Source organism: Megascapheus bottae, chromosome 17, assembly GCF_031878675.1.
Source record: "Megascapheus bottae isolate mThoBot1 chromosome 17, mThoBot2.hap1, whole genome shotgun sequence".
Lineage (NCBI taxonomy): Eukaryota > Metazoa > Chordata > Mammalia > Rodentia > Geomyidae > Megascapheus > Megascapheus bottae.
This window is the reverse complement of record NC_143525.1, coordinates 33,688,385-33,714,470: the sequence shown is the minus strand read 5'-3', so window position 1 is coordinate 33,714,470 and position 26,086 is coordinate 33,688,385. Positions and strand designations below refer to the sequence as shown.

The 26,086-nt window shown below is 41.6% G+C and overlaps 1 protein-coding gene across 3 annotated transcripts in view; it reads left to right on the top strand.

Moving 5' to 3' along the window:
- Positions 1–24,417, top strand: part of Med1 (mediator complex subunit 1) — a 47,410-nt gene extending 22,993 nt beyond the window's left edge. For all 3 annotated transcript variants that reach the window (XM_090350754.1, XM_090350755.1, XM_090350756.1), the window contains 10 exons: positions 1,658–1,732; positions 3,017–3,090; positions 3,451–3,537; positions 3,727–3,838; positions 6,235–6,359; positions 7,466–7,584; positions 8,885–9,086; positions 15,734–15,829; positions 15,943–16,048; positions 18,389–24,417. In XM_090350754.1, the coding sequence (XP_090206880.1) occupies positions 1,658–1,732; positions 3,017–3,090; positions 3,451–3,537; positions 3,727–3,838; positions 6,235–6,359; positions 7,466–7,584; positions 8,885–9,086; positions 15,734–15,829; positions 15,943–16,048; positions 18,389–21,632 (4,240 nt within the window). In that variant the 3' untranslated portion in view covers positions 21,633–24,417. The remainder of the gene's footprint in view (positions 1–1,657; positions 1,733–3,016; positions 3,091–3,450; positions 3,538–3,726; positions 3,839–6,234; positions 6,360–7,465; positions 7,585–8,884; positions 9,087–15,733; positions 15,830–15,942; positions 16,049–18,388) is intronic.
- The last annotated feature ends 1,669 nt before the right edge of the window (positions 24,418–26,086 follow it).

Here is a 26,086-nt window from a genome sequence, read left to right as displayed (position 1 = left end):
CCTCCTCCTCCTCCTCCTGCTCCTCCTGTTCCTCCTCCTCTTCCTCCTCCTCCTCTTCCATTCCTAGGGCTTGAATTCTGGACCTGGGCACTATCCTTAGGCTTCTTTTGCTCAAGGCTAGTACTCTACAACTTGACATAGCACCATTTCTGGATTTTTTTGTTTATGTGGCACTAAGGAGTCAAAACCAAGACTGGCAAGCACTCTTATCACTAAGCCACATTCCTAGCCCCCCACCCTTTTTTTTTTATTTTGGTCATGGAGCTTGAACTGAGCTATGTCCCTGAGATCTTCAGCTCAAACTAGTGCTCTACCATACCACCTTGAGCCACAATGCCACTTCCAGTTTTCTGTTGGTGAAGTGGAGATAAGAGTCTCAGAGATTTTTGTTGTTGTTGATGATGATGATCATTGTTGTTGAACTCTTGAGTCTGGGAGCAGTCCCTGAGCTCTTCAGCTCAAGGCTACTTGCCCTAGCTCTAAAGCTCCAGGTCTACCCCTTGAGTCACAGTGCTACTTCTAGACTTTTTTTTTTTTTGTAAGGAAGAGGAAGCCTTTGTTTTGTCCTTCTTGTATTCTTATACTCCCTTTCTGTGCTATGACCCCTTAGAGATAAGACTGTTACTTGGTAGCCGTGGCAGACAACAGTGTCTCAAGAACTAAGACAGCCTGCAGTGACCAGGGAAACCCATCTTTGAGTTCATGCTGAGAACTGTTTCTGCTCAGAGCTGTTTCCTAAGGTAGACACACAAAAGGCTGTCAACCATTAATTGTAAAGCGTTTTGTAAAATGCTCATTTATAGGGGCTGGGAGATTGGCCTAGTGGTAGAGTGCTCACCTATCATGCACAAAGACCCAGGTTTGATTCCTTGATACCACATAGAAAAAAGCCAAAAGTGGTGCTGTGGGTCAAGTGGTAGATGTCTAGCCTTGAGAAAGCCCAAGGACAGTGCCCAGGCCCTGAGTTCAAGACCCAGGACTGGCAAAAAAAAAAAAAAACCCTGAGATTTTATTAAACTGCTTCACCTCTTAAATGGAAATAAAAATAAGCTTGGCTGGGAGTTTGGCCTAGTGGTAGAGTGCTTGCCTAGCATACAGAAAGATGCGGGTTTAATTCCTCAGTACCACATACATAGAAAAAAGCCAGAAATGGTTCTGTGGCTTGAGTGGTAGATCTCTAGCCTTGAGAAAGCCCAAGGACAGTGCTCAGGCCCTGAGTTCAAGCCCCAGGATTGGCAAAAAAAAGAAGCTTTGCTATTCACTTTTTTTTTTTTTGTGGGTCATACAACTTGAACTCTGGGGCTGGGGGCTGTCCCTGAGCTCTTCAGCTCAAGGCTACCGCCTTACCCCTGAAGCAGCAGCCCCACTTCCCCTTTTCTAGTGATTGGAGATAAGAGTCTCAAGGTCTTTAGTGCCTGCCTAGGCTGGCTTTGAACCACATCCTCAGAACTCATCTTCTTGAATAACTAGGATTACAGGCATGAGCCACAGGCCTGCAGCTATTCATCTTTTAAAATGTTTTAAGTTAGTTCCTTTAGAAAGAAAAATGTTTTCTTCCAAAATAGACTTGCCTATAAAGCTTTCTATACCAGTGTTTGCTTGTATACATGTGAATTTTTTGACTCTTTAACTCATTTTTTCCTCATCTATTCTCCAGCAAACTGAAGACCAAAATGTACTTGGCTCTTCAATCCTTAGAACAAGATCTGTCTAAAATGGCAATTATGTACTGGTAAGATTGGGTAGAGTCAATTCTATATGCCTCTTGGTTTTTCACTAAGGGTATCCTAATTTCTGTATCTATTCTTAAATATATTTCATTTTCATGGGGCCGGGAGTTTGGCCTAGTGGTAGAGTGCTTGCCTAGCATTCACGAATACCCGGGTTCGATTCCTTGGTACCACATACATAGAAAAAAACTGGAAGTGGTGCTGAGGCTCAAGTGGTAGAGCTCTAGCCTTGAGAAAACCCAAGGACAGTGCTCAGGCCCTGAGCTCAAGCCCAAGACTGGCCAAAAAAATATATATATATATTTTTTTCCATCTATTTTACATATATAGCTATGTCCTTGTTTTATATATGTATAATAAATATATGTGTGGGCACACCAGTCTTGGAGCTTGAACTCAGGACTTAGATTCTGTCTTGAGCTTTTTTTGCTCAAGGCTAGTAGTACTTGACCCACAGCTTTACTTGTGGCTTTTTAGTGGTTAAGAGTCTAATTTAGTGGTTAAAAGTCCTATATACACTCCCTGCCTGAGCTGACTTGGAACAGATCTCAGCTTCCTGAATAGCTAGGATTATAGGCATGAGGCTTATATAGTACATCTTGAACCTCTGTTTTCTCTTCTCAAATAATTGCTTGCCATGTTCTGATTATTACTATATCTAAGATGTTAGTTGGTATTCTGTAGCTGTTATCTGGAAAATTCTCAGATTTATACTCCCATGAGGTATAGTAATCTGTCGCTACAAATATGGTTTGAGTGATAAATGTTTACTTACTATGCATAAAAATCTGGCTCCTGCTCCCAGAGCTGTCAAAACAAAGTAGTCTACTTATAATTATTTTCTTATTTGGTCGCTCAGGTTGCTTTTGAACTCAGGATCTTGCCTCAAGTTTCATGCTTAGAATAAACATGTATCAGCTGGACTTGATGGCTCATGCCTGTAATTGTAGCTACTCAAGAGGCTGAGATCTCAGAATTGCTGTTCAAAGTCAGCCTGGGCACTAAAGACCATGAGACTCTTATCTCTAATTAACCACCAGAAAACCAGAAGTAGCATTGAACTCAAAGGATAGGGTGGTAGCCTTGTATTGAAGGGCTCAAGGACAGTGTCCAGGCCTCGGGGTAGGTGGGTAGCCTTGAGCTGCAGAGCTCAGGGACAATGACCAGGCCCAGAGTTCAAGGCCTAGGACTAACAATAAATAAATAAAAATAAATTAGAGTTTAACTCAGTCTTACCCTAAGACTTTCAGAGCTTAAACATAAGCAAACATATTGTTGTCTTGTAGGAAAGCAACTAATGCTGGTCCCTTGGATAAAATTCTTCATGGAAGTGTTGGCTATCTCACCCCACGAAGTGGTGGTATGTTATCCTATTTTGTTATTTAGAATGTCTAATTGAGTGGCTCATTACTTTAAATGCCACTCTGGGTATAAAAATAGAAACTGAAAGAGAAAATTAGCATTCATTTGTATATTTGTAAAGATTTATAAGGTGTCCATACCTGTCCTTCCCCATTTTTTTCTTCAGTTGTATGAAGTGAATTGTTGCTTCTAGTATCCTATAATCTTGTGTGCGATTTTATAAGTTATTATAAAACTTGATTCCTCATACTTGTGAAACTTTCTTATATAAATCTGGATAGAAATGTGAATGCTTTTTAAAATTTATAGTTTATGAATTAAGACACAGTAAAAAAAAAACAAACTTTGTTTTTCATAGGTCACTTAATGAACATGAAGTACTATGCTTCTCCTTCTGACCTGCTGGATAAGACTGCATCTCCTATCATTTTGCATGAGAATAATGGTATGCCTTTAACTGTAAAGCAACCAAAGATTTTACCCAATGATTTAAAAGTATTTATATGTGTTGAATAACCAGCCTGCCTAATTTCTGGTTGAAACATAGTACTAAAAAAGAGCCATATCTGTGTGTTTTTTAATGTAAAAAGTTATAATACATATAACTTGTATATCCTTCCCATTTTATTTCCAGTTCCTCGGTCTTTAGGAATGAATGTATCAGTGACAATTGAAGGAACTTCTGCTATGTACAAACTCCCAATTGCACCATTAATTATGGGGTCACATCCAGTTGATAACAAGTGGTGAGTTAAATATTAATTTGTGGGTAGCCAAGTCAATTTCTCTACCTTTATGTCTACTATGAACAAATATTTTACTTGTCTTTTCTTCTAGGTGAATTTCCCTTTCTTTTTTCTTTCTTTTTTTCTCTTCCTTCCTTCCTTCCTTCCTTCCTTCCTTCCTTCCTTTCCTTCCTTTCCTTCCTTTCCTTCCTTCCTTCCTTCTTCAGGACCTGGGCACAGGCCTTGGGCTTTTTCAAGGCTAGAGCTCTACGTAGCACTTGAGCCATAGCACCACTTTTAGCTTTGTCTGTATATGTGGTAGTGAGGAATCAAACCGAGGGCTTCATGCATACTTACCAGGCACTCTACCACTAGGCCATGTGCCTGGCCCATGTTCAATATTTACTTAAATCTTCTTAAGTGTGCTCATAGCACAATTTTTTTTTTTTTTTGCCAGTCCTGGTGCTTGAACTCAGGGCCTGAGCACTGTCCTTGGGTTTTCTCAAGGCTAGAGCTCTGCACCACTTCCAGTATTTTCTATGTATGTGGTAGTGAGGAATCAAATCCAGGTCTTCCTGCGTGCTAGGCAAGCACTTTACCACAAGGCCAAACTCCTGGCCCTCATAGCACAAATTCTTGACCTTGAATAAGCATGTTGCTGTTTTTTGTTTGTTTCTTGTTTTTGTTTTTGTGCTATGGATCAAATCCTAACCACATGCCATGGAAAGTGTTGTACCAGGATAAATGTCTCATTGAAACTTCAGCATGAGCTAGGCACTGGTAGCTTACGCCTGTAATCCTAACTAGGAAGGCAGTTGAAATCTAAGGATTGCAGTTCAAAGTCAGCCTGGGCTAAGAAGGCCCAGGCTGAGAAGGAGATTCTTATCTCCAATTAATCACTAAAAAAGCCAGAAGTAGAGAGATGTTCAGATGGTAAAGAACTAACCTTGAGCAAAAAAGCTCAGGCTAAGGACTGAAAAGCCTCATGCCTGTAATCCTAGTGACTCAAGACTCTGAGATCTGAGGATCCTGCTTTCATGCCACCCAGGGCAGGAAAGTCCATGTGACTCTTGTCTCCAGTTAGCTATCAGAAAACCGGAAGTGGATCTGTGGCTCAAAAGTAGTAAAGCTTGGGCCGGGAGTTTTGCCTAGTGGTTAAAGTGCTTGCCTAGCATGCACGAAGACCCGGGTTTAATTCCTTGGTACCACATATATAGAAAAAGCCTCAAGTGGTAAAGCTCTAACCTTGAGAAAATCCAAGGACAGTGCTCAGGCCCAGGACTGGCAAAAAAAAAAAAAAGTAGTAAAGCTCCAGCTTTGAGCACAAAAGTTGGGGGACTCCCAGCCCTACACTAGGGGTATTTCTATGATAAAGGTGGGGTCTGATTTAATGTTATCCAAAGATATGTGTTATATTTGCTCTTAATCATTCTTGGTATTTTGGTATTGCATTTTTATTATTTGGGCTCAAATTCTCTAACACTGACCTATATTGTAAATTTGACTATTATGTTTGGGCAGCCCCTTTTAATATTTAAATTTTAAATTTGAGATAAACACTTTGTGTCAGGATGAATCATTTTCTTTCTCCAGGATATAAATCTTTTAAAAATAATATCCAGGGCTGGGAGTTTGGCCTAGTGGTAGAGTGCTTGCCTAGCATGCACGAAGACCTGGGATATATATATATCAGTTTTTAGGCACACTAATTGTTTGGGGACAACAGGCAAGATCAGGTGAAAAGAGCTCTTTTCTTTTTTTTTTTTTTTTTTTTTGCCAGTCCTGGGCTTGAGCTCAGGGCTTGAGCACTGTCCTTGGACTTTCTCAAGGCTAGAGCTCTACCACTTGAGCCTCAGCACCATTTCCGGCTTTTTTTATGTATGTGGTACCGAGGAATTGAACCTGGGTCTTCATGCATGCTAGGCAAGCACTTTAACCACTAGGCCAAACTCCTGGCCCAAGAGCTCTTTTCTTTTTGCTTGTGTAGTACTGCAGCTTCTGGAGTACAAGTATTGAAACAAGATAATGCTTCTATGTTTCTAAATACAGTTTGTTTCTAAATTCCTGGCTGCCCTTCCTCATGCCTTACTTTCCCTAATCTATCTTACCAAGAGTAAATTTTTTTTTTTTTTGGCCAGTCCTGGGCTTGGGCTCAGGGCATGAGCACTGTCCTTGGATTTTCTCAAGGCTAGAGCTCTACCACTTGAGCCACAGTACCATTTCTGGCTTTTTTTCTATGTATGTGGGACCAAGGAATCGAACCCGGATCAAGTAAACTTTTGAGTGGGGGGGAAGGGGAGGGGGAGATTTTTTTTTTCTATATCTGTGTGATAAATACATGTCTACAAATAGATGTTTCACGTTTATATTTTCATATCAACTTGAAATCTAATCCACCCCTCCACCTTTTTTTGAAGGACCCCTTCTTTCTCCGCAATCACCAGTGCCAACAGTGTTGATCTTCCTGCTTGTTTCTTCTTGAAATTTCCCCAACCAATCCCAGTATCTAGAGCATTTGTTCAGAAATTACAGAATTGCACAGGTAAGTTTTTATTGTTTGTATGCTGGTTCTAGGGCTTGAAGTCAGGGCTTGAACCCATGCTTGTTTGGCATTTCTTGCTAATGAAAGATGTGCTACCATTTTGAGCCATACCTCCAATTTGTTTTGTTTTGTTTTGTTTTTGTATGTTTTTCTTTTTTAAGTGTTGGTTGAACTGTACAATATTTAAGGTTTTTTTGTTTGTTTGGTTGGTTGTTTTTTTTCCAGTCCTGGGGCTTGAACTCAGGGTCTGGGCACTGTCTTTGAGCTTTCTCAAGGCTAGCACTCTACCTTTGATCCACAGTACCACTTTGGCTTTTTCTGTATATGTGGTACCAAGGAATCAAACCCAGGGCTTTGTGCATGCTAGGTAAGCTTTCTATCATTAGGCCACACTCCTAGCCCAACTTTTAAATTTTGAGCATCTGGATCAGATACTTAACTTGCCTTAAATGTATACAGGAAACTTCATATTCTGAACAGCTTATAATCATTTAGGCTTCAACAAAATACTGATAAGAGTCCAGGCCATCTGGCTTTTAAGTAACAGTGCCTGTCTCACAAAGGGAAGGCACTAAGTTTAAGCTCCTATGGAATGAAAAGGAGTTTAGAAAAGGGCCTGGGAGTTTGACCTAGTGATAGAATGCTTGCCTCACATGCTTGAAGACCCAGGTTTGATTCCTCATTATCACACACCTAGAAAAAAGCCGGAAGTGGTGCTATGGTTCGAGTGGTAGAGCTCTAGCCTTGAGGAATGCCCAAGGTCAGTACTCAGTCCTGAGTTCAAGCCCCAGGACTGGCAGAAAAAAAAGAAAAACTAATGGGTATAGATGGTAGAATTTTATTAGTAAATGCTTAGTGAGAACTTTTTGACTGTATGGGTGAATGAATTTAAAAATTATGAATGGAAAATCAAGCTGCAAATTGTTGATGGGTGTGTGTGTGTGTATGTGTGTGTGTGTGTACGTGTACGTACGTGCACATAGATATATATTTGTCAAATGACTCGATAGATGCACATTTTATACATAGTGATGTAGAAGACATTCAGTGTGATTGTTGATGTTTTGATCTTAATATGGCTATTATATTGCTCCTTGTATTTCCAGGAATTCCATTGTTTGAAACTCAGCCTACTTATATTCCCCTCTATGAACTGATTACGCAGTTTGAGCTGTCGAAGGATCCTGACCCCATACCTTTGAATCATAATATGCGATTTTATGCTGTAAGTAGGCCCTTTGAAACTAAACTGTTGCACATTATATGTGGGCTTAAGATGAAACTCCCATTTTATACCATTATTGATATCTGATAACTTCTTTGGACAGGAAAAACAAAATTTCTGAACGAAACAAACCAAGTTTCTGAGTCAGGAAATAACAATGTACACTTATTCCTTAAAATATCTGTCTGGAGTTGGATGTGGTGATTCACATCTATAATCCCATCATTCAGGAAGGAGGTGCAAGCTGGAAGATTGCAAGTTTGAATCTAACCTAGGTTATATAGTGAGATTGTCTTAAAAAAAAAAAAGTTGCCTGGCAATGGTGGCTCATGCCCATAATTGTAACTACTCAGAAACTGAGATTATGGTTCAAAGCCAACCTGGGCAGGAAAATCCATGAGATTTTTTTTTTTTTTTTTTTGTCGGTTGTGGGGCTTGAATTCTGGGCCCAGGTGCTGTCCCAGAGGTCTTCAGCTCAAGGTTAGCATAGCACTCTGCCACTTTTAGCCATAGCATCACTTCCAGTTTTCTGGTGATGAATTGGAGGTGGGAGTCTCATTGAGTGTTCTGCCTGGGCTGGCTTTGAACCATTATCCTCAGATCTCTGCCATCTGAGTAGCTAAGATAAGAGTCTCAAGAAAGCCTCACTTCTGTTATCCTAGCTAACCCCAGAAAACTGGAAGTAGCAGTGTAGCCAAGGTCCTACAGCACTAGCCTTGAGCAAAAGAGCTCTGAGACAGTGCCCAGGCCCTGAGTTCAAGCCCTAGGATAGAAGAAAAGAAAAACAAAGAGTTAGGACAAGCACCTGGTGGCTCATGCTTATAATTCCAGCTACTCAAGAGGGTGGAATTTGAGCATTGTAGCTAGAAGCTAGCATGGACAAGTCTGTGAGATTCTTTCTTCACATAACCTCATCATGTTAAGAACCAACCTAAAAAGAAATCTTTTTATCCAAATGAATAACTGATTAGTATTAATTATGTGTATGAGTCAAAGAATTCTGTTACATCTGAAGACTTTTTTTTGTGCCAGTATAGGGGCTTGAACTCAGCACTGTCCCTTATTCACTCAAGGCTAGAACTTTACTACTTGAGTCACACCTCCAATTCTGATTTTTGGGTAATTAAATTGGGACAGGATTTTGTCAGCATGTGTGTTTCTCAGAACTTAGTCTCCTGAATAGTAGGATTATAGAAGTGACTAAACAGCAGTAGGCCTCACTGTACTCTTTTAAGGAGTAGGTTTTAGGATAGTTTGTGTTGCAATGAGTAAATAACATTCTTTTTTTTTTTTTGCCCAGGCTCTTCCAGGTCAGCAACACTGTTATTTCCTCAACAAGGATGCTCCTCTTCCAGATGGCCGAAGTCTACAGGGAACACTGGTTAGCAAAATCACCTTTCAGCATCCTGGCCGAGTTCCTCTTATCCTGAATATGATTAGACATCAAGTGGCCTATAATACTCTAATCGGAAGCTGTGTCAAAAGAACTATTTTAAAAGAAGGTACTCCTGTTCTTTTTTTATATATATTTACTGGAAGATGGACACTGATTATTCTAGTGGTTCTTTAATTTGGTGAGCCAAGCCAACTATGGCAGTGCACACTTGTAGTCCCAGTACTGAGCAGACAGAAACAGGAGGATCTTGATTCTGTCTCAAAAATCCAAGGGCCTGAGCCAGGTATGATGGATCATGCATGTAATCCTAGTTACTCAGAAGGCTGAGATCTGAGAATTGCAGTTCAAAGCCACCCTGGACAAGAAAATAGGTAAGACTCTTATTTCCAGTTAACCACCAAAAAGCCAAAGTAAAGCAGTATCATGAGTGGTAAAGCACTAATTAGCCTTGAGCAAAAGAACTCAGGGGGGACCTGGAGTTTGGCCTAGTGGTTAAAGTGCTTGCCTAGTATGCATGAAGACCCGGGTTTGATTCCTCGGTACCACATACATAGAAAAAAGCCGGAAGTGGTGCTGAGGCTCAAGTGGTAGAGCTCTAACCTTGAGAAAATCCAAGGACAGTGCTCAGGCCCTGAGCTCAAGCCCAGGACTGGCAAAAAAAAAAAAAAAAGAACTCAGGAACAGTGCCCAGGAGTTCAAGGCCCAGGAGTGTTTTCTTGTTGTTGTTGATTTAAAAAAAAAAAAAAAAAAAGGACTGCTTGGAGTTTGTCTAGTGGTTAGAAGTGCTTGCCTAGATTCCTTGGTACCACATACATAAGAAAGCCAGAAGTGGTGGTGTAGCTCAGGTGGTAGAGCACTAGCCCTGAGGGAAAAATAAAAAGCCCAAGGACAGTGCTCAGGCCCTGAGTTCAGTCCCCAGGACTGGCAAAAAAAAAAAAGGAGGTGGGGGACTAGGGCTTTTATTCAGTGGTAGAGTTCTTGCCCAGAATACCTAAGGCTTTAGGTTCAATACCCAGTCCAGTAAACAAATCAGAATAAAAACTTAGGTAATTTGACAACCTATTGAAACCCCTGAGGAACTTAAAAAAAAAAAAATGCAGGTGCTTAATTTCCACACTTAGATGAACTGACTTAGAATGCCAATTCAAGGAATTGGAAATTTAGTTTAACCACCCAAATGATTTTGATGATAGCAGCAGAATGTTTCAATTGGCATAAATCAGGTATTGGGGAAACATAGTTAGATATCTTTTTTTCTTTTTTTTACCAATCTTGGGGCTTGAACTCATTTTGCTCAAGGCTAGCACTCTGCCACTTGAGCCACAGCACCACTTCTGGCTTTTTCTATGTATGTGGTTACAGTGAATCAAACCCAGGGCTTCATGCATGCTAGACAATCACATTACCACTAGGCCATGCTCCTGGGCCCTAGTGAGATTTCTTGATGACTAAATTTTAGATTGTTAGAACAGTCTCTAGTCCTCGGCATACCTTCTCCACCCCTACATTCTGGAGAACTTAGAGATCTAGACCAGGTACCAGTGAGTTTGAAATCTGAAAATCATGGTTGAAGCCTGGCTAGGTAGGATAGGATAGTCTATGAAACTTTTTTTTTTTTTTGCCAGTCCTGGGGCTTGAACTTAGGGCCTTGGTGCTGTCCCTGAGCTCATTTGCTCAAGGCTATCACTCTAGCCACAGCACTATTTCCAGCTTTTTCTATTTGGTAATAAGGAATGGAACCCAGGACTTCATGTATGTGAGGCAAGCACTCTACCACTAAGCCACATTCCCAGCCCTCCATGAGGCCTTTTTTTTTTGGGGGGGGGGGGGTGTCAGTCATGGGGCTTGAACTTAGCCTGGGTGCTATCTTTGAGCTCTTCAGCTCAAGGCTACCACCCTTCCCTTGAGCCAGCACGACCCTAGAGCCAGGCCCCCACTTCCTGTTTTCTAGAGATTAATTGGAGATAAAAAAAATCTCAGGTCCTTTGTGCCTGGGCTGGCTTTGAATCTTGATCCTCAGATCTTAGCCTCCTGAGTAGCTAGGATTACAGGCGTGAACCACTGGGCCTGGCCTCTCCAAGGGACTCTCATCTTTAATTTACTACCAAGAAGTCAGAAGTGGAGCTATGGCTCAAGTGGTAGAATGCCAGCCTTAAGCCAAAGAACTAACAGTTTACAGATCTTGAGTTCAAGGCCAGTACTGGTTCATACAAAAAAGTGAGACCCTGTGCCTCTTTTGAATTCTGAAAACTTGAAAAATCTTTCAGTCAGTTGGTTATTTAAAAGTTTTGCTGCAAATTTTAGCTCTTCTGTCTAACATAGCTAATTTTCTTTCTTTCTCTCTTTCTTTTTTTGTCCTGTTTTGGGGTTGAACTCAGGGCCTGGGTACTACCCTTGAGCTCCTTTGCTCAAGGCTAGCACTCAACCACTTTGAGCCACAGCCAGTTTGGTAAGTTGGAGATAAGAGTTTCATGAACTTTCATGCCCAGGCTGGCTTTAAACCATGCTCAGATCTCAGTCTCCTGAACAGCTAGAATTACAGATGTGAGATACCAGCACCTGGTCACAGTTCTTTTTTTTTTTTTTATCTTGGACATAAAACATTCTAGCGATAAATTACGTATTAATGAAAATGATAGGGAAGAAGAAACATTGTAAACCAGGCTAAAGTTTCATGGTAGAAAGAAATGCTTTGGAAATGAGAAGTTTTTGAGAGTTGGAGTAATAACATAGATCAAACAAATTGTTGTTCTTGTATTTCATATGTTTCAATCTTGCAAGAATTCTTTAAATAGCTCAGAGAGTTTAAAAATTGATTTTCACCAAGTAGTCATGTAACTAACTTTATAGAGATGTGTGGTCCCCCTCCCCCCTAAAAAGTATGTGATCCTTATATCTGGGTTGCAAGATTATGATTAAAAAATTTTGGCCAGTAGTTTGGCATAGGGGTAAGAATGCTTGCCTAGCATGCACGAAGACCCAGCTTTGATTCCTTGGTACCACATACACAGAAAAAGCTCGAAGTGGTGCTGTGGCTCAAGTGGCTAGCCTTGAGAAAAGCACAAAGACAGTGTTCAGGCCTTGAATTCAAGCCCCATGACTAACAAAAACAAAATAAAACACACAAAAAAACAAATATTGAAGCCGGGCACCCATGACTTACACCTATATTCCTAGATATTCAGGAAGCTGAGAATTGGGATTCAAAGCTAGCCCAGGCAGAAAAGTCAATGAGACTATTTATTTGTTAGTTTATTTATTGCTAGTCCTAGTGCTTTAACTCTGGGCTTGGGTGCTGTCACTGAACCTTTTTTTGTTGTTGTTGTTGTTTTTTTTGTTTTGTCAATCCTGGGCTTGAGCTCAGTGCCTGAGCACTGTCCTTGGTCTTTCTCAAGGCTAACACTCTACCACTTGAACCTCAGCACCACTTCCGGCTTTTTTTCTATGTATGTGGTACTGAAGAATTGAACCCTGGTCTTCGTGCATGCTTGGCAAGCACTGTACCACTAGACCAAACTCCCAGCCCTTCTGAGCCTCCTTTTGCTCAAAGCTAGCGCTCTACCACTTATGTCTCTCTGACTTTCCTGCCCTTGGTTGGTTTGAGCTGAGACCCTAAGATATCAGCCTCCTAAGTAGCTAGGATTAAAGGCGTGAGCCACCAGCATCCAGCCAGTTGAGACTCCTGACTCCAATAAACTACTCCAAAAAAGGTGCAAGTGGCACTGTAGCTCAAGTGGTAGATTGCTAGCTTTGAGTACAAAAAGGCTCAGGGACAGCACCTAGGCCCTGAGTTCAAGCCCCAGAACCAGCTCCCCCCCTCAAAAAAAATTAATAATAATATGTTAAAAAGAAGTTGGTGTTGGTGGCTGATGTGTATAATCCTAGCTACTCTGAAAGCTGAGATTTGAGGAATGTGGTTTGAAGCCACTCAGGACAGAAAAGTTCCAATGAAACTCTTCTCTCCAATTACCCACTCAAAAACCAAAAGTGGAGCTGTAGTTGAGGTGGTAAAGCACTAGTCTTGAGCACCAAGAGGCTCAGGGATAGTACCCAGGCCCCATGACCCACTAAAATAAATAACTAAAAATAATAAAAAGAAAAGAAAAACTTGGAAGGTTGGCGGCTCGCTCCCTGGTAGGGCACACATCATCCTTGTGCTTGTCTGTAGTCCTAGCACTTGGGAATGCTGAGGTACGAAGATTGAGGTCTAGGCTAGGATCAGTGGTTCACCCAGTCCAGACCTGCTAGGGCAGAAAGTTTTGGAGTCTCTGAACCAGTAAGTAGGCATGTTTAAGTACTCTTGTTATCCCAGCTTTGGCTAAGATCAATATTGTTTTTTATGGAAACAAGAGGTTTTTATTGATTTTGGTGCTGTTTTCATTTTCTTTTCCTTTTGTGTATTTTGTTCATTTATCCATCCTTGGTCTGGTCCACCACACCACTTAAAAGTTTGGATTAGTCTGGCTTTCTTCAAAATTATTCAAATATCCATTAACAAAGTCATTGGGAGACATAAAAAAATCACCATTTCTTTCAGTGCTTGCATACTGCTATGCTCTAGCATCATGACAGTCACTCTGAGCCTTCCTCACAGGGATCACTTCAAAAATATTCTAAGTTCAGCTGAATCTGCTCTCTTGGGTAAAGCCACCTTGATGGCTGTCATGCTTCGAATGGGATGCTGGAGCAGGTGGGACCCACTCTCTGCCTCAGCTGGCACTGGGGGTTCTGCGGGTTACTTCCCATCCTGGCGGGGCAGCGGCAGGGATGGTGATGTGGCCTGGCAGCATGCGCAGCCGGCCTGCCTCTCTCCCTACGCCCTCCAGCCAGCCAGATCAATATTATTTAATTCCATGCTAACCTGAGGGAATAAAGTTACAAGACTCCATGTTCTTTTTTTTTTTTTTTCAGGGGTGGGGGGGGGCCCTGGTCACTGTCTCTGGGTTTCTTTTCCTCAAGGCTAGCACTCTTACCACATGATGGGCCACAAAGCCACTTCTAGCTTTTTCTGTTAATGTGGCCATATTTCCAGCCTACAAGACTCCATCTTGACAGAACATGTGGCGCACACCTGGCATCCTAATTATAATGGGAAAGCTAACTAGGAGTCTTGGGCAAAAAATCAGGACCCAATCTCAAAAGTAACCAGAGAAAGTGGCCTAGAAGTGTTGTTAAAGCAGAGTAGCACTTACCTGGCAAGTATGAAGGTCTAACTTCAAACTCTTAACTACTACCAGAAAAATAAGTGTGGAGCACAGTGAGTGGTAGAGTGCTTGCCTAGCATGCATGAAGTGCTGGGTTCAATTCCTTGGTACCACATACACAGAAAAAGCTGGAAATGGTGTTGTGGCTCAACGGTAGAGTCTTAGCCTTGAGAAAGCTCAAGGACAGTGCCAGGCCCTGAGTTCAAGTCCCAGGACTGAAAAAAAAAAAATCATAGCACACACAAAAAAGTTCCTGATCAGTCTGAGCATATAACAGATTCAGACTGAGCTAGGCTACATAGTAAAACTATGTCTCAAAAACTAAATAAATAAAAATAAAACTAGGACTAAAGTTTAGCTAAACAGTATTATTCCTTCCTAGTATATTACAAAGTTCTGAATTTCATCCCCAGCCAAACAGCACTACACAACCTATGATGACAGTTAATGTATGTGTATAAATACATCATCTCGAATTATATGACCTTGATATGTGTCTCCTTACAAAATATCTTAATGGCACTTTGATGGTAAGGGGCCAATGCTACTTCAAATAACTTTGGACTATATAGCCAACAGCTGCAAACACTGATAGAAAGCAGGGTTTATGGCTTTAGTTCTGAAGAGCTGCTTATCAAATAGAATGAAAAATTTAAGAGCTGTTCATCCCAGGCCAACCTGAGCAAGACCTTATCAAAACAAAGTAACATAATATGAATTCTGTTTGCAGAGCACATTTTAGTATGTGTATGTGTGCATGTGTATATTAGGGCTTGAACTCAGGACCTGGGCTGGTTCTCAGCTTTTTCACTCAAGGCTAATGCTCTGCCACTTGAGTCACAGATCTACTTCAGGCTTTTTGCTAGTTAACTGGAGATAAGAGTCTGATGGAGGGGCCAAGAGTTTGGCCTGGTGGTAGAGTGCTTGCCTTGCATGCAAAAAGACCCAAGTTCGATTCCTCAGTACCACATACATAGAAAAAGCCAGAAACGGTACTGTGGCTCAAGTGGTAGAGCTCTAGCCTTGAGAAAGCCCAAGTACAGCACTCAGGCCCTGAGCTCAAACCCTGGGACTGGCAAAAAAAAAAAAAAAAAAGAGTCTGGACTTGCCTGCCCAGTTTGGCTTAGACCTATGATCCTCAAATTTCAATCTCCTTGATAGCTGGGGAGCTAGGATTACAGGCATAAGCCACTGGCCCCAGGCCACTTCTGGCTTTTTGCTAATTAACTGTAGTTGAGAGTCTCAGGGATGTTTCTGCCTGGTCTGGTTTCGAACTTGGATCTTCAGATCTCTGCCTCTTGAGTTCCTAGGATTAAAAGCATGAGCTACTAGTACCCAGGTGGCTGTTGTATCAGATATCTTTATCTTAAAACATTGAAAGTTCCATTACTTTTTTTGTTCTGGAGAAATTATAATAAACTACTGATTTACTGGAATCTGATTTCTTCTATTTGTGGGCTTCCTAGTTCCCAAGACAGGAAAAAGGTCTTTATTCATTTGTTCTGTGTATTATATTTTACTCATTTTATGATCTTTTTGTACCTTTTAGATTCTCCTGGGCTTCTTCAGTTTGAAGTATGTCCCCTCTCAGAATCCCGTTTCAGTGTATCTTTTCAGCACCCTGTGAATGATTCCCTGGTGTGTGGTGAGTTGTTTGGGTGCGAATCCTTCTCTTGGGAGCAGTTTCATCCTTGTGTCTCTTAAGAGAGTCAGAAGCTGAGTGTAACACACCTATTTGTTCTATGTTTTGTCTTGCAGTGGTAATGGATGTGCAAGACTCAACGCATGTCAGCTGTAAACTCTACAAGGGACTGTCAGATGCACTCATCTGCACAGATGACTTCATTGCCAAAGTTGTTCAAAGGTAGCACTGGCCCTTGTACATCAGGGTATCATTAATATAATCTATTAATATATTAATTTTAGTATTAAGAGTGAATAGCAAATAAAGAAGAAAAGAAATTAGTCATTGCTTTTTGATTTAAAAAATGAACTCAGCTTTTTTTTTTTTAAGTAAAAATAATAAAATAGTAATAAAAATATTAAGAGGGCCAGGAATTGTGGCCTGATGGTAGAGTGCTTGCTTAGTATGCACAAAGCCCTGAATTTGATTCCTGGGTACCGCCACATTAACAGAAAAAGCTGGAAGTGGTGCTGTGGCTCAAGTGATAGAGCGTTACCCTTAAGAAAGCTCAAAGGCCCAGGACTAGAAAAAAAGCCAAAACAAAACAAAAAACTAAGAAACAAGGTAGGTAACTTCAGCCTTGTATGAGCATTACTTTGAGGTGACAAAAAGTAGAAATAATATTGTATGTTTCTTTTTCTTCACCTGTCCTCATTTGCCACATTTTAACAACCATGTTAAATGTCAGTGTATGAGAAGATGCATTAGACATTTTAATAATGTTGATACTGTTTTTATAAATCAATAGTTAGTGTCCTAATTTTGTAAGTAACTTTTTATAAATCAATAGTTAGTGTCCTAATTTTGTAAGTAAATTTTTTTTTGTAGGTCATGTGGCTTGAACTTGGCCTGGGCTCTGTCTTTGAATTCTTCAGCTCAAGGTTACCACCCTACCCTTGAGCCAAGCCTCACTTCCCATTTTCTAGAGGTTAATTGGAGATAAGAATCTCAGGTCCTTTTGTTTGCAGGCTGGTTTTGAACCCTGATTCTCAGATCTCAGCCTCCTAAGTAGCTAGGATTGCAGGGGTGAGCCACAGCGCCCGGCTTGTAAGTAAATTTTATTGGAACACTGCTGCGGCAGCTTTCAGGCTTTTCAACATAGCACAGTAACTTGACAAAACTTCTAGAATAATGCTGCCAGTATTTCTGTCTGGCTTGATAAGAAAAAGTTTGTTAGGGGCCTTTGCAGTGACTCATGTATCTAATTCTAGCTACTCCATGAGCAGAGATGTGATTTGCCTGGTGCTGGTGGCTCACACCTGTAATCCTAGCTACTCAGGAGGCTGAGATCTGAGGATTGTGGTTCAAAGCCATGATACTCCATGAGATTCTCAGCTCCAATTCACCACTAGAAAACCGAAGTGGCACTGTAGCTCAAAGGGTACAGTGGTAGCCTTGAGCTGAAGAGCTGAGGGACAGTGCCCAAGCCCAGAGTTCAAGCCCCATGACCACCCTCACCACCCCTCCCCTCCCAAAAAAGGGTTGTGATTTTAAGATGACGATCTTTTCAATCCAGAGCTTGCTTGGCAATGAGCACCTTCTGTTTCAGCTTCATGGAAGTTCCCAGATCGGAGATTACAGTCTAAGACCCTTCTAGAATAAAAAAAAAAAAAAGAACATAGAGACCGAAAGAAAGGAAGGTAGGCAGGCAGGCAAGCAAGCTAAAATAAAGGCTAGGAGTGTAGCTCGAGTGGTAGAGTAACTGTAGCAAGTTTAAAATCCTGTGCTCAGCTATCACCAAAAATAACTAAAAAAATAAGGAAGAAAGGGGGAAAAATGGAAAAAAAAAACAGGAAAGTTTACTGATACATATTCATAAATACAAATTTTTCTGGGATATAAAATGTGATTTATTTATAGCTTGTGTTTCATAAGAGCAACTACCTACCAGTCTGATTTTTTTTGAATAAATCTCTAAACTATCCTTGTATTACAGATTATTTGCCTTAACCTGAAAAATACTCAATACAAATTTATATTGACTTATCAAAATCTCAAGCAAAATTAAAGCTTTTTTTCCTAAATGAAACAGTTGGTTTGGGGAAATATAAGTATTGCTCAAATGGCAGAGCATCAGCCTTGAAATAAAAAAGGCTAAATGGAGGCAGGAAGCCCGGAATTGTAACCCCTTTTTTGGGTTAGTGGTGGGGCTTGAACTCTGGGCCTTTGTGCTGTCTGTGAGCTCTTCAGCTCAAGACTACCGCCCTACCTCTGGAGCCACAGCACATTCCAGTTTTCTAGTGGTAAATTATGAGATAAGACTCTCATGGACCTTAGTGCCCAGGCTGCCCACAGTCCTCAGATCTCAGCCTCCTGATAGTTAGGAGTACAGGTGTGAGCCACCGTGTCCAGCCTTACCCTGCTTTTGTAAATAAATGTTATAAATTTATTGGTGTGGGGCTGGGTTCAAGTGATAAAGTCCCTATCTGGCTCAAACTTCACTACTACCAAAAATAAAAAATTGATTTTATTCAGCAGCCAGGGCACTGTTAACTTCACTTTTTCTATCTTATCTTACAGATGTATGTCCATCCCTGTGACGATGAGGGCTATTCGGAGGAAGGCTGAAACCATTCAGGCTGACACCCCAGCTCTGTCCCTCATTGCAGAGACAGTTGAAGACATGGTGAAAAAGAACCTGCCCCCGGCTAGCAGCCCAGGGTATGGCATGACCACAGGCAACAACCCAATGAGTGGTACCACTACACCAACCAACACCTTTCCGGGGGGTCCCATTACCACCTTGTTTAATATGAGCATGAGCATCAAAGATCGGCATGAGTCGGTGGGCCATGGGGAGGACTTCAGCAAGGTGTCTCAGAACCCAATTCTTACCAGTTTGTTGCAAATCACAGGGAACGGGGGGTCTACCATTGGCTCGAGTCCGACCCCTCCTCATCACACGCCGCCACCTGTCTCTTCGATGGCCGGCAACACCAAGAACCACCCGATGCTCATGAACCTTCTTAAAGATAATCCTGCCCAGGATTTCTCAACCCTTTATGGAAGCAGCCCTTTAGAAAGGCAGAACTCCTCTTCCGGCTCACCCCGGATGGAAATTTGCTCGGGGAGCAACAAGACCAAGAAAAAGAAGTCATCAAGATTACCACCCGACAAACCAAAGCACCAGACTGAAGATGATTTTCAGAGAGAGCTGTTCTCAATGGATGTTGATTCACAGAACCCAATCTTTGATGTCAACATGACAGCTGACACGCTGGATACGCCACACATCACTCCAGCTCCAAGCCAGTGTAGCACTCCCCCAACAACTTACCCACAACCAGTACCTCACACCCAACCCAGTATTCAGAGGATGGTCCGACTATCCAGTTCAGACAGCATTGGCCCAGACGTAACTGATATTCTTTCAGACATTGCAGAAGAGGCTTCTAAGCTTCCCAGCACTAGTGATGATTGCCCACCCATTGGTACCCCTGTTCGAGATTCTTCAAGTTCTGGGCATTCTCAGAGTGCACTCTTTGACTCTGATGTCTTTCAAACTAATAATAATGAAAATCCATACACTGATCCTGCTGACCTTATTGCAGATGCTGCTGGAAGCCCCAATAGTAATTCTCCTACCAATCATTTCTTTCCTGATGGAGTAGATTTCAATCCTGATTTATTGAACAGCCAGAGCCAAAGTGGTTTTGGAGAAGAATATTTTGATGAAAGCAGCCAAAGTGGGGATAATGATGATTTCAAAGGATTTGCATCTCAGGCACTGAATACTTTAGGGGTGCCAATGCTGGGAGGTGATAATGGGGAGACAAAATTTAAAGGCAATAGCCAAGCTGACACAGTTGATTTCAGTATTATATCAGTAGCTGGTAAGGCTTTGGGTCCTACAGATCTTATGGAGCATCACAGTGGTAGTCAGAGTCCTTTATTAGCCACTGGGGACTTAGGGAAAGAAAAAGCTCAAAAGAGGGTCAAGGAAGGTAATGGCACCAGTAATACTAGTCTGTCAGGCCCAGACAGTAAACCCGGAAAACGCAGCCGGACCCCTTCTAATGATGGGAAAAGCAAAGATAAGCCTCCAAAGCGGAAGAAGGTAGACATTGAGGGAAAGTCTCCATCTCACAGTTCTTCTAATCGGCCTTTTACTCCACCTACCAGTACTGGCGGGTCCAAATCTCCAGGCAGTTCAGGAAGATCTCAGACTCCCCCAGGTGTTGCCACACCACCCATTCCCAAAATCACTATTCAGATTCCTAAGGGAACGGTGATGGTGGGCAAGCCCTCTTCACATAGTCAATATGCCAGCAGTGGTTCTGTGTCTTCCTCAGGCAGCAAAAGCCACCATAGCCATTCTTCTTCCTCTTCCTCCTCTTCATCTTCTGCTTCCACCTCAGGCAAGATGAAAAGCAGTAAGTCAGAAGGTTCATCAAGTTCTAAGTTAAGTAGTAGTATGTATTCTAGCCAAGGGTCTTCAGGATCTAGTCAGTCCAAAAATTCATCCCAGTCTGGGGGAAAGCCAGGTTCCTCTCCCATTACCAAACATGGACTGAGCAGTGGTTCTAGCAGCAGCAAGATGAAACCTCAAGGCAAGCCATCATCGCTTATGAATCCTTCTTTAAGTAAGCCAAACATATCCCCTTCTCATTCAAGGCCTCCTGGAGGTTCTGATAAACTTGCCTCTCCAATGAAGCCTGTTCCTGGGACTCCCCCATCTTCTAAAGCCAAGTCCCCTATCAGTTCAGGTTCTGGTGGTTCGCATATGTCAGGAAGTAGTTCAGGCTCTGGTATGAAGTCATCTTCAGGATTAGGATCCTCAGGCTCATTGTCCCAGAAAACTCCCCCATCATCTAATTCTTGTACAGCATCTTCCTCCACATTTTCCTCAAGTGGATCTTCCATGTCATCTTCTCAGAACCAGCATGGAAGTTCTAAAGGGAAGTCTCCTAGCAGAAATAAGAAGCCATCCTTGACAGCTGTCATAGATAAGCTGAAACATGGGGTTGTCACCAGTGGTCCAGGGGGTGAAGATCCAATGGATGGTCAAATGGGGGTGAGCACAAATTCTGCAAGCCATCCCATGTCCTCCAAACATAACATGTCAGGAGGAGAGTTCCAGGGGAAGCGTGAGAAAAGTGATAAAGACAAATCAAAGGTTTCCACCTCTGGGGGGTCAGTAGATTCTTCTAAGAAGACTTCAGAATCAAAAAATGTAGGGAGCACAGGTGTGGCAAAAATTATCATCAGCAAGCATGATGGAGGCTCCCCCAGCATTAAAGCCAAAGTGACTTTGCAGAAACCTGGGGAAAGTACTGGAGAAGGGCTCAGGCCACAAATGGCCTCTTCCAAAAACTATGGCTCTCCAATGATAAGTGGTTCCACTCCAAAACATGAACGTGGATCTCCCAGCCATAGTAAGTCGCCAGCATATACCCCCCAGAATCTGGACAGTGAAAGTGAGTCAGGGTCCTCCATAGCAGAGAAATCCTATCAGAACAGTCCCAGTTCAGATGATGGCATCCGACCACTTCCAGAATACAGCACAGAGAAGCATAAGAAGCACAAAAAGGAAAAGAAGAAAGTAAAAGACAAAGATAGAGACCGGGACAAAGACCGAGACAAGAAAAAGTCTCATAGCATCAAGTCAGAGAGCTGGTCTAAATCACCCATCTCTTCAGACCAATCCTTGTCTTTGACAAGTAACACAATTCTGTCTACAGACAGGCCTTCAAGGCTAAGCCCTGAATTTATGATTGGGGAGGAAGATGATGATCTTATGGATGTGGCTCTGATTGGCAATTAGGAATCATTTTCTAAATAGACAAGGCCAGGGAGGAACTAACATGTTTATATGTAAACCAACACAAAGGGATAACACAGACAGGTCTGATTTATGTTTGGATGGAAAAAGGCATAGCTTTGACACTAAGCCAAGTGAATTTAGAAAGATCTCCAGACCCTATTAAAGAGATCATAGGGTTTGATATTACCAGTAATTCCTTATTCCTTTGGCAGAAAGAACGTGTTAAAAATTCTTGGTTAGGGAAGGGACAGGGAGAGGGAAGGGTGGGAAAGCAGCTTAATGGGAAATACTCATATTTTTCTCCCCTTTTTAGGCCCTTATTGGGCCATGTTTTAAACTCATTTTAGTGCATGCATTTAAAGGGCTGGGCAGAATCTGAAAAAAAGCAATACATTCCTTGATGCGTTTGCATGAAGGTTGTTCACTTTTGAGTAGTTGTCCACTTGAGGCATGGGCAAGTGAAGGACTTTGGTCATGTTAGACACTTACACAATGTCTGGTGTCTTTCTTAGGAGTGATTGAGGGAGGGAAGATGATTTTAAATATTTATTTGTAATATTTTAACCCTTTATGTTTTTATGCAGTGTTTCTAAATCTATGAGGCTTAGGGTTCAGAATGATGGGAAGCAGAGAGCTTATTGCTTGGGCTGATACTAATGTGTTAAGCCCAAACAGTAGTCAAGAGCCCACCTTTGGAGTTAGAGAAACCAAAAATGATTATTTTAGGAAGTTTTTCGTAGGTTTCAGACATCATAGGAATAAATACTAGGAGTTACCTCCCTATGGAGGTATTGATTTATAATCCTTTTCCTTTTAAAAAAGGTAGGGTGTCTTTGGTATTTAAACATGTATTCAGATATAGTAAGGTGTAATGTGGGCAGCTTTCCTGAACCAGTGGCATGAAAACCTTTACAGAATAGTTCTCCTATTTCCACAATGTGCCAAAAGTCTGCATCTCAGCATTTTATTTGCAGGAGAACTGATGCCATTCCTAAGAGCAGGGCTCTTTGTTTCTCTGCACCAAAAGGAGTTCAGACTTAAATTACTCCACTGTAATGCTCCCTGAGGTAAAACAGTAAAAAAAGAATTTGCAGCCATAGTTCACTTAAAACAATTTCAAGCTCACTTAAATAATGGGGGCCTGGAATACTAGTGAGCATGAAGATAAACCCTTGCTACTATGTAGCAATACAATTGGACCTTTTTGGAAAATAGGTCTGACTCTGGATTCTGGGGGACATCAATAAGAAGCCCTTCTCATAAATATAGAAATCCAGGAGACCATTTGAGTGCAACAGAAGTTCTCAGTATTTGGAGGGTCCTCTCAAAATTCTGCGGCCTTACTTTGATTTTTGACACCTGCACTGTGCCATTCCTGATGATTCCATTCAGGATCTCTATCAGCGGGGTGGGGCATAATCCCCAGCACAACTCTTCTGGATTAGAAACAAAAAAAGCCAGATGATTCGTGTGTGTGTGTGTGTGTGTGTGTGTGTGTGTGTGTGTGTGTACACGTAAGTGAAATGACTTCAGATACAGAAGATTATATTCAACTTTCTGCAGGTTAGATTTAGCATAGAATTGGAAACTCTACTTTGGCTTGTTTTCCTGTCTCATTTTCCTGTGGTGGTCCTTTTCTGGTCATCAGCTCACAGCTCTGCCTCTTTTATGTCCCAAAGTAATAAGTAGGATACAGAACATTGCAAAATGGAACAAGTTATAAGAGTCAAATATCTTGGGTGACACTAAGATGGACATGAGCAAAGGTGATACTGGAGTGTTTTATCTTGTGATGCTTATACAGTAGCAGTCTCTCAGACTTATTACTGAGTTGGATGTCTCACAAGTATTATCACCTATCCCATTTGTTTCTGCAGGAAAAGTTAGAAAGTTACATAGTTTTGAATCCTATCCCATTTGTTTCTGCAGGAAAAGTTAGAAGGTTACATAGTTTTAAGTTCTGGGTAGGGAGAAGCTTATAGGAAATGTACTGAATCATATCAGGGGTTCGGCTCCCCCAAGTAGAGCCAACGAATACCAAAATGAGTAAACTGGGAAGCCTTGAGTTCCTCCTTTGTGCCTTCATACCAGATCAGAGGATCCCAAGTTAGGATCTGGATGAAGGATGAGGCCCTGAAATGTCAACGGACACATCCCCACATATTGACCCAACATCTGAACTTGCTTAACAGGGAGCTGTGGCTAAATTTTCACCCTGCCTAAGAACCAGGGAGCACTGCATTTCTTCACAGGGTGGAGAAGAAGCAGAATAAATCAAGCTTGGGAGCCTCCCTCCTCTGTAGGTGTACTCACTCTCCTGTTTAAAGAGACAATAAGGATATGAAATCAACTACCTATCTTGCTGCTGGTGTCTTTAAGTATTCTTAGTTTGACCTAATTCTTCTGTCTTTTGGCTTCATATTAGAAATTCTTTGTCAAAATCTGTTCTGATGTATATGAAGATTTCAGATTCAAATTCAGTGTGTCTTAAGTGTTTTCAGGGTGGAGAGGACTGAAGCTAGATAAAATTGCCAATAATAATAACAGGCTTGAGGTTGATAACTCTTGAAAAGGATTTTCTTTCTCTAGGCAAAGTTCTGTAGTGCAGCCATATCATGAACTTTCCGAAGAACCCTTGCAGGGAGTCAGTGATTCATACAGTATCTGCACACTTGAGTCACAGCAGTCAGTATAAGAAACATTCACAATCCCTGGGTAATCTCATTTTCCTCCCTTTATTTCTATCACTGCTCCCTGTCTCTATCTTTGAGTTTATTTTGGAGGGCAGCAGAAGCTAGTTTGGGGAATAATGCTCGACTAAGTGGCGAGCTTTAAAGTCTGATTTTAAAGTGCACATTAGGAGCAGTGGGGAGGGTCTTTTCTTAAAAGGTATAAAATTTGTGTGTATGGCAGTTCTGTAAATACTTGGGTTTTCTGTTTTCATTTTTTTGAAAGTAGACAAAATCTGGGAATTTTTTCCTGAAACATTAAAAATGTTTATTTACACGCAAATAAATTTCTTTGATAAAAATTAATATGACTGTGTAATGAAATGTTGACCTGTGAATACTTTTCATCTGTTCAGTTCTTCAGAAATCAAACTAAAAAAAAAAAAGATGGCTTCCTTTAGTACCACACTAAGTGAGTCCAGAAATAGACCTGTGAAAATTGTTTTCATTATATTTGTGCCAGTTTTTATACCTTGTGCAGTTATTACAAAATTCACTAGTGATTGCTGCTGTGAGAAAAATAGGGCTTAGGTGAGGCTAAATTTAAAGGCTGAAAGAATACCTGGGATCAGAGGAAAGTGCAGTATGGAATTGAGAAGTGAGCGGTTTTGTGTGTGCGTGCATGTGTGCTCACATGCATGCATTCAGTTAGGGCCTGGGGCTTGAACTCAAAGCCTGGGCACTGTCCCACAAGTTTTTCTTTTTTGGGATGGGGGGTGTGGCATGGGGCTTGAACTCTGGTCTGGGCGCTGTACCTGAGCTCTTCAGCTTAAGACTAACGCCCTACCCCTTGAGCCATGACCCACCCCACTTTCTATTTTCTAATGATTAATTGGAGATAAGAATCTTGCTGTATTTCCCGGGATGGCTTTGAACCGCAATCCTCAGATCTCAGTCTCCTGAGTAGCTTACGGGCGTGAGCCACAGCACCTGGCTTTTTTATTTTTATTTATTTATTTTTTACCATGGGGCTTGAACTCTGGGTCTGTTTACTGTCCTTGAGCTCTTCAGCTTAAGGCTACCGCCCTACCTTGAGCCTTAGCCCTACTTCCTATTTTCTATTGGTTATTTGGAGATGAGTCTAAAGTTGTTTTTTTTTTTTTTTTTTTTTTTTTTTTTGCCCGGGCTGGCTTTGAGCCTTGATCCTCAGATCTGAGCCTCCAGGGTAGCTAATATTACAGGCTAGAGCCACCAGTCTTATAGCTCCCTGAGCTTTTTTGCTCAAGGCTAGTATTCAACCTCTTGAGCAATAGCTCCACTTCTGGCTTTTTTTGGAGACAGTCTCAAAGAACTTTTCTGCCTCAGCTAGCTTTGGAACTTGATCTTCATATGTCAGCCTCTGAGTAGCTAGGATTGCAGGATGAGGCCGGTAAGAAGTGAATTTTCTGAAGCTAAGTTTCTTGCTTTGGAAGACTTATAGGATATAAAAGATAAGTGCTTTCGGGGTAGCCATATAAGATATACCTTCGTTTACACGTCTGCAGCACTTGCTGCTTTTGGGGAGTAGACCAGCTAAATTTCCTATTAAAGGTCTGGAGCACTTGTTCTCTCAAATGGACATTTTTTTCTTTGTCCTGTGCTTGGGCGCCACCTCTACTTTTTTGCACCGTGCTAGGGAGCAACTAGAGCCATAGCTCCACTTTCGTGTTGTTTTTTTTTTCTTTAAAGATTATTTAAAAGAATAATGAACTGTCTTGCGTGGATTGGGTTCGAACCGCGATCCTC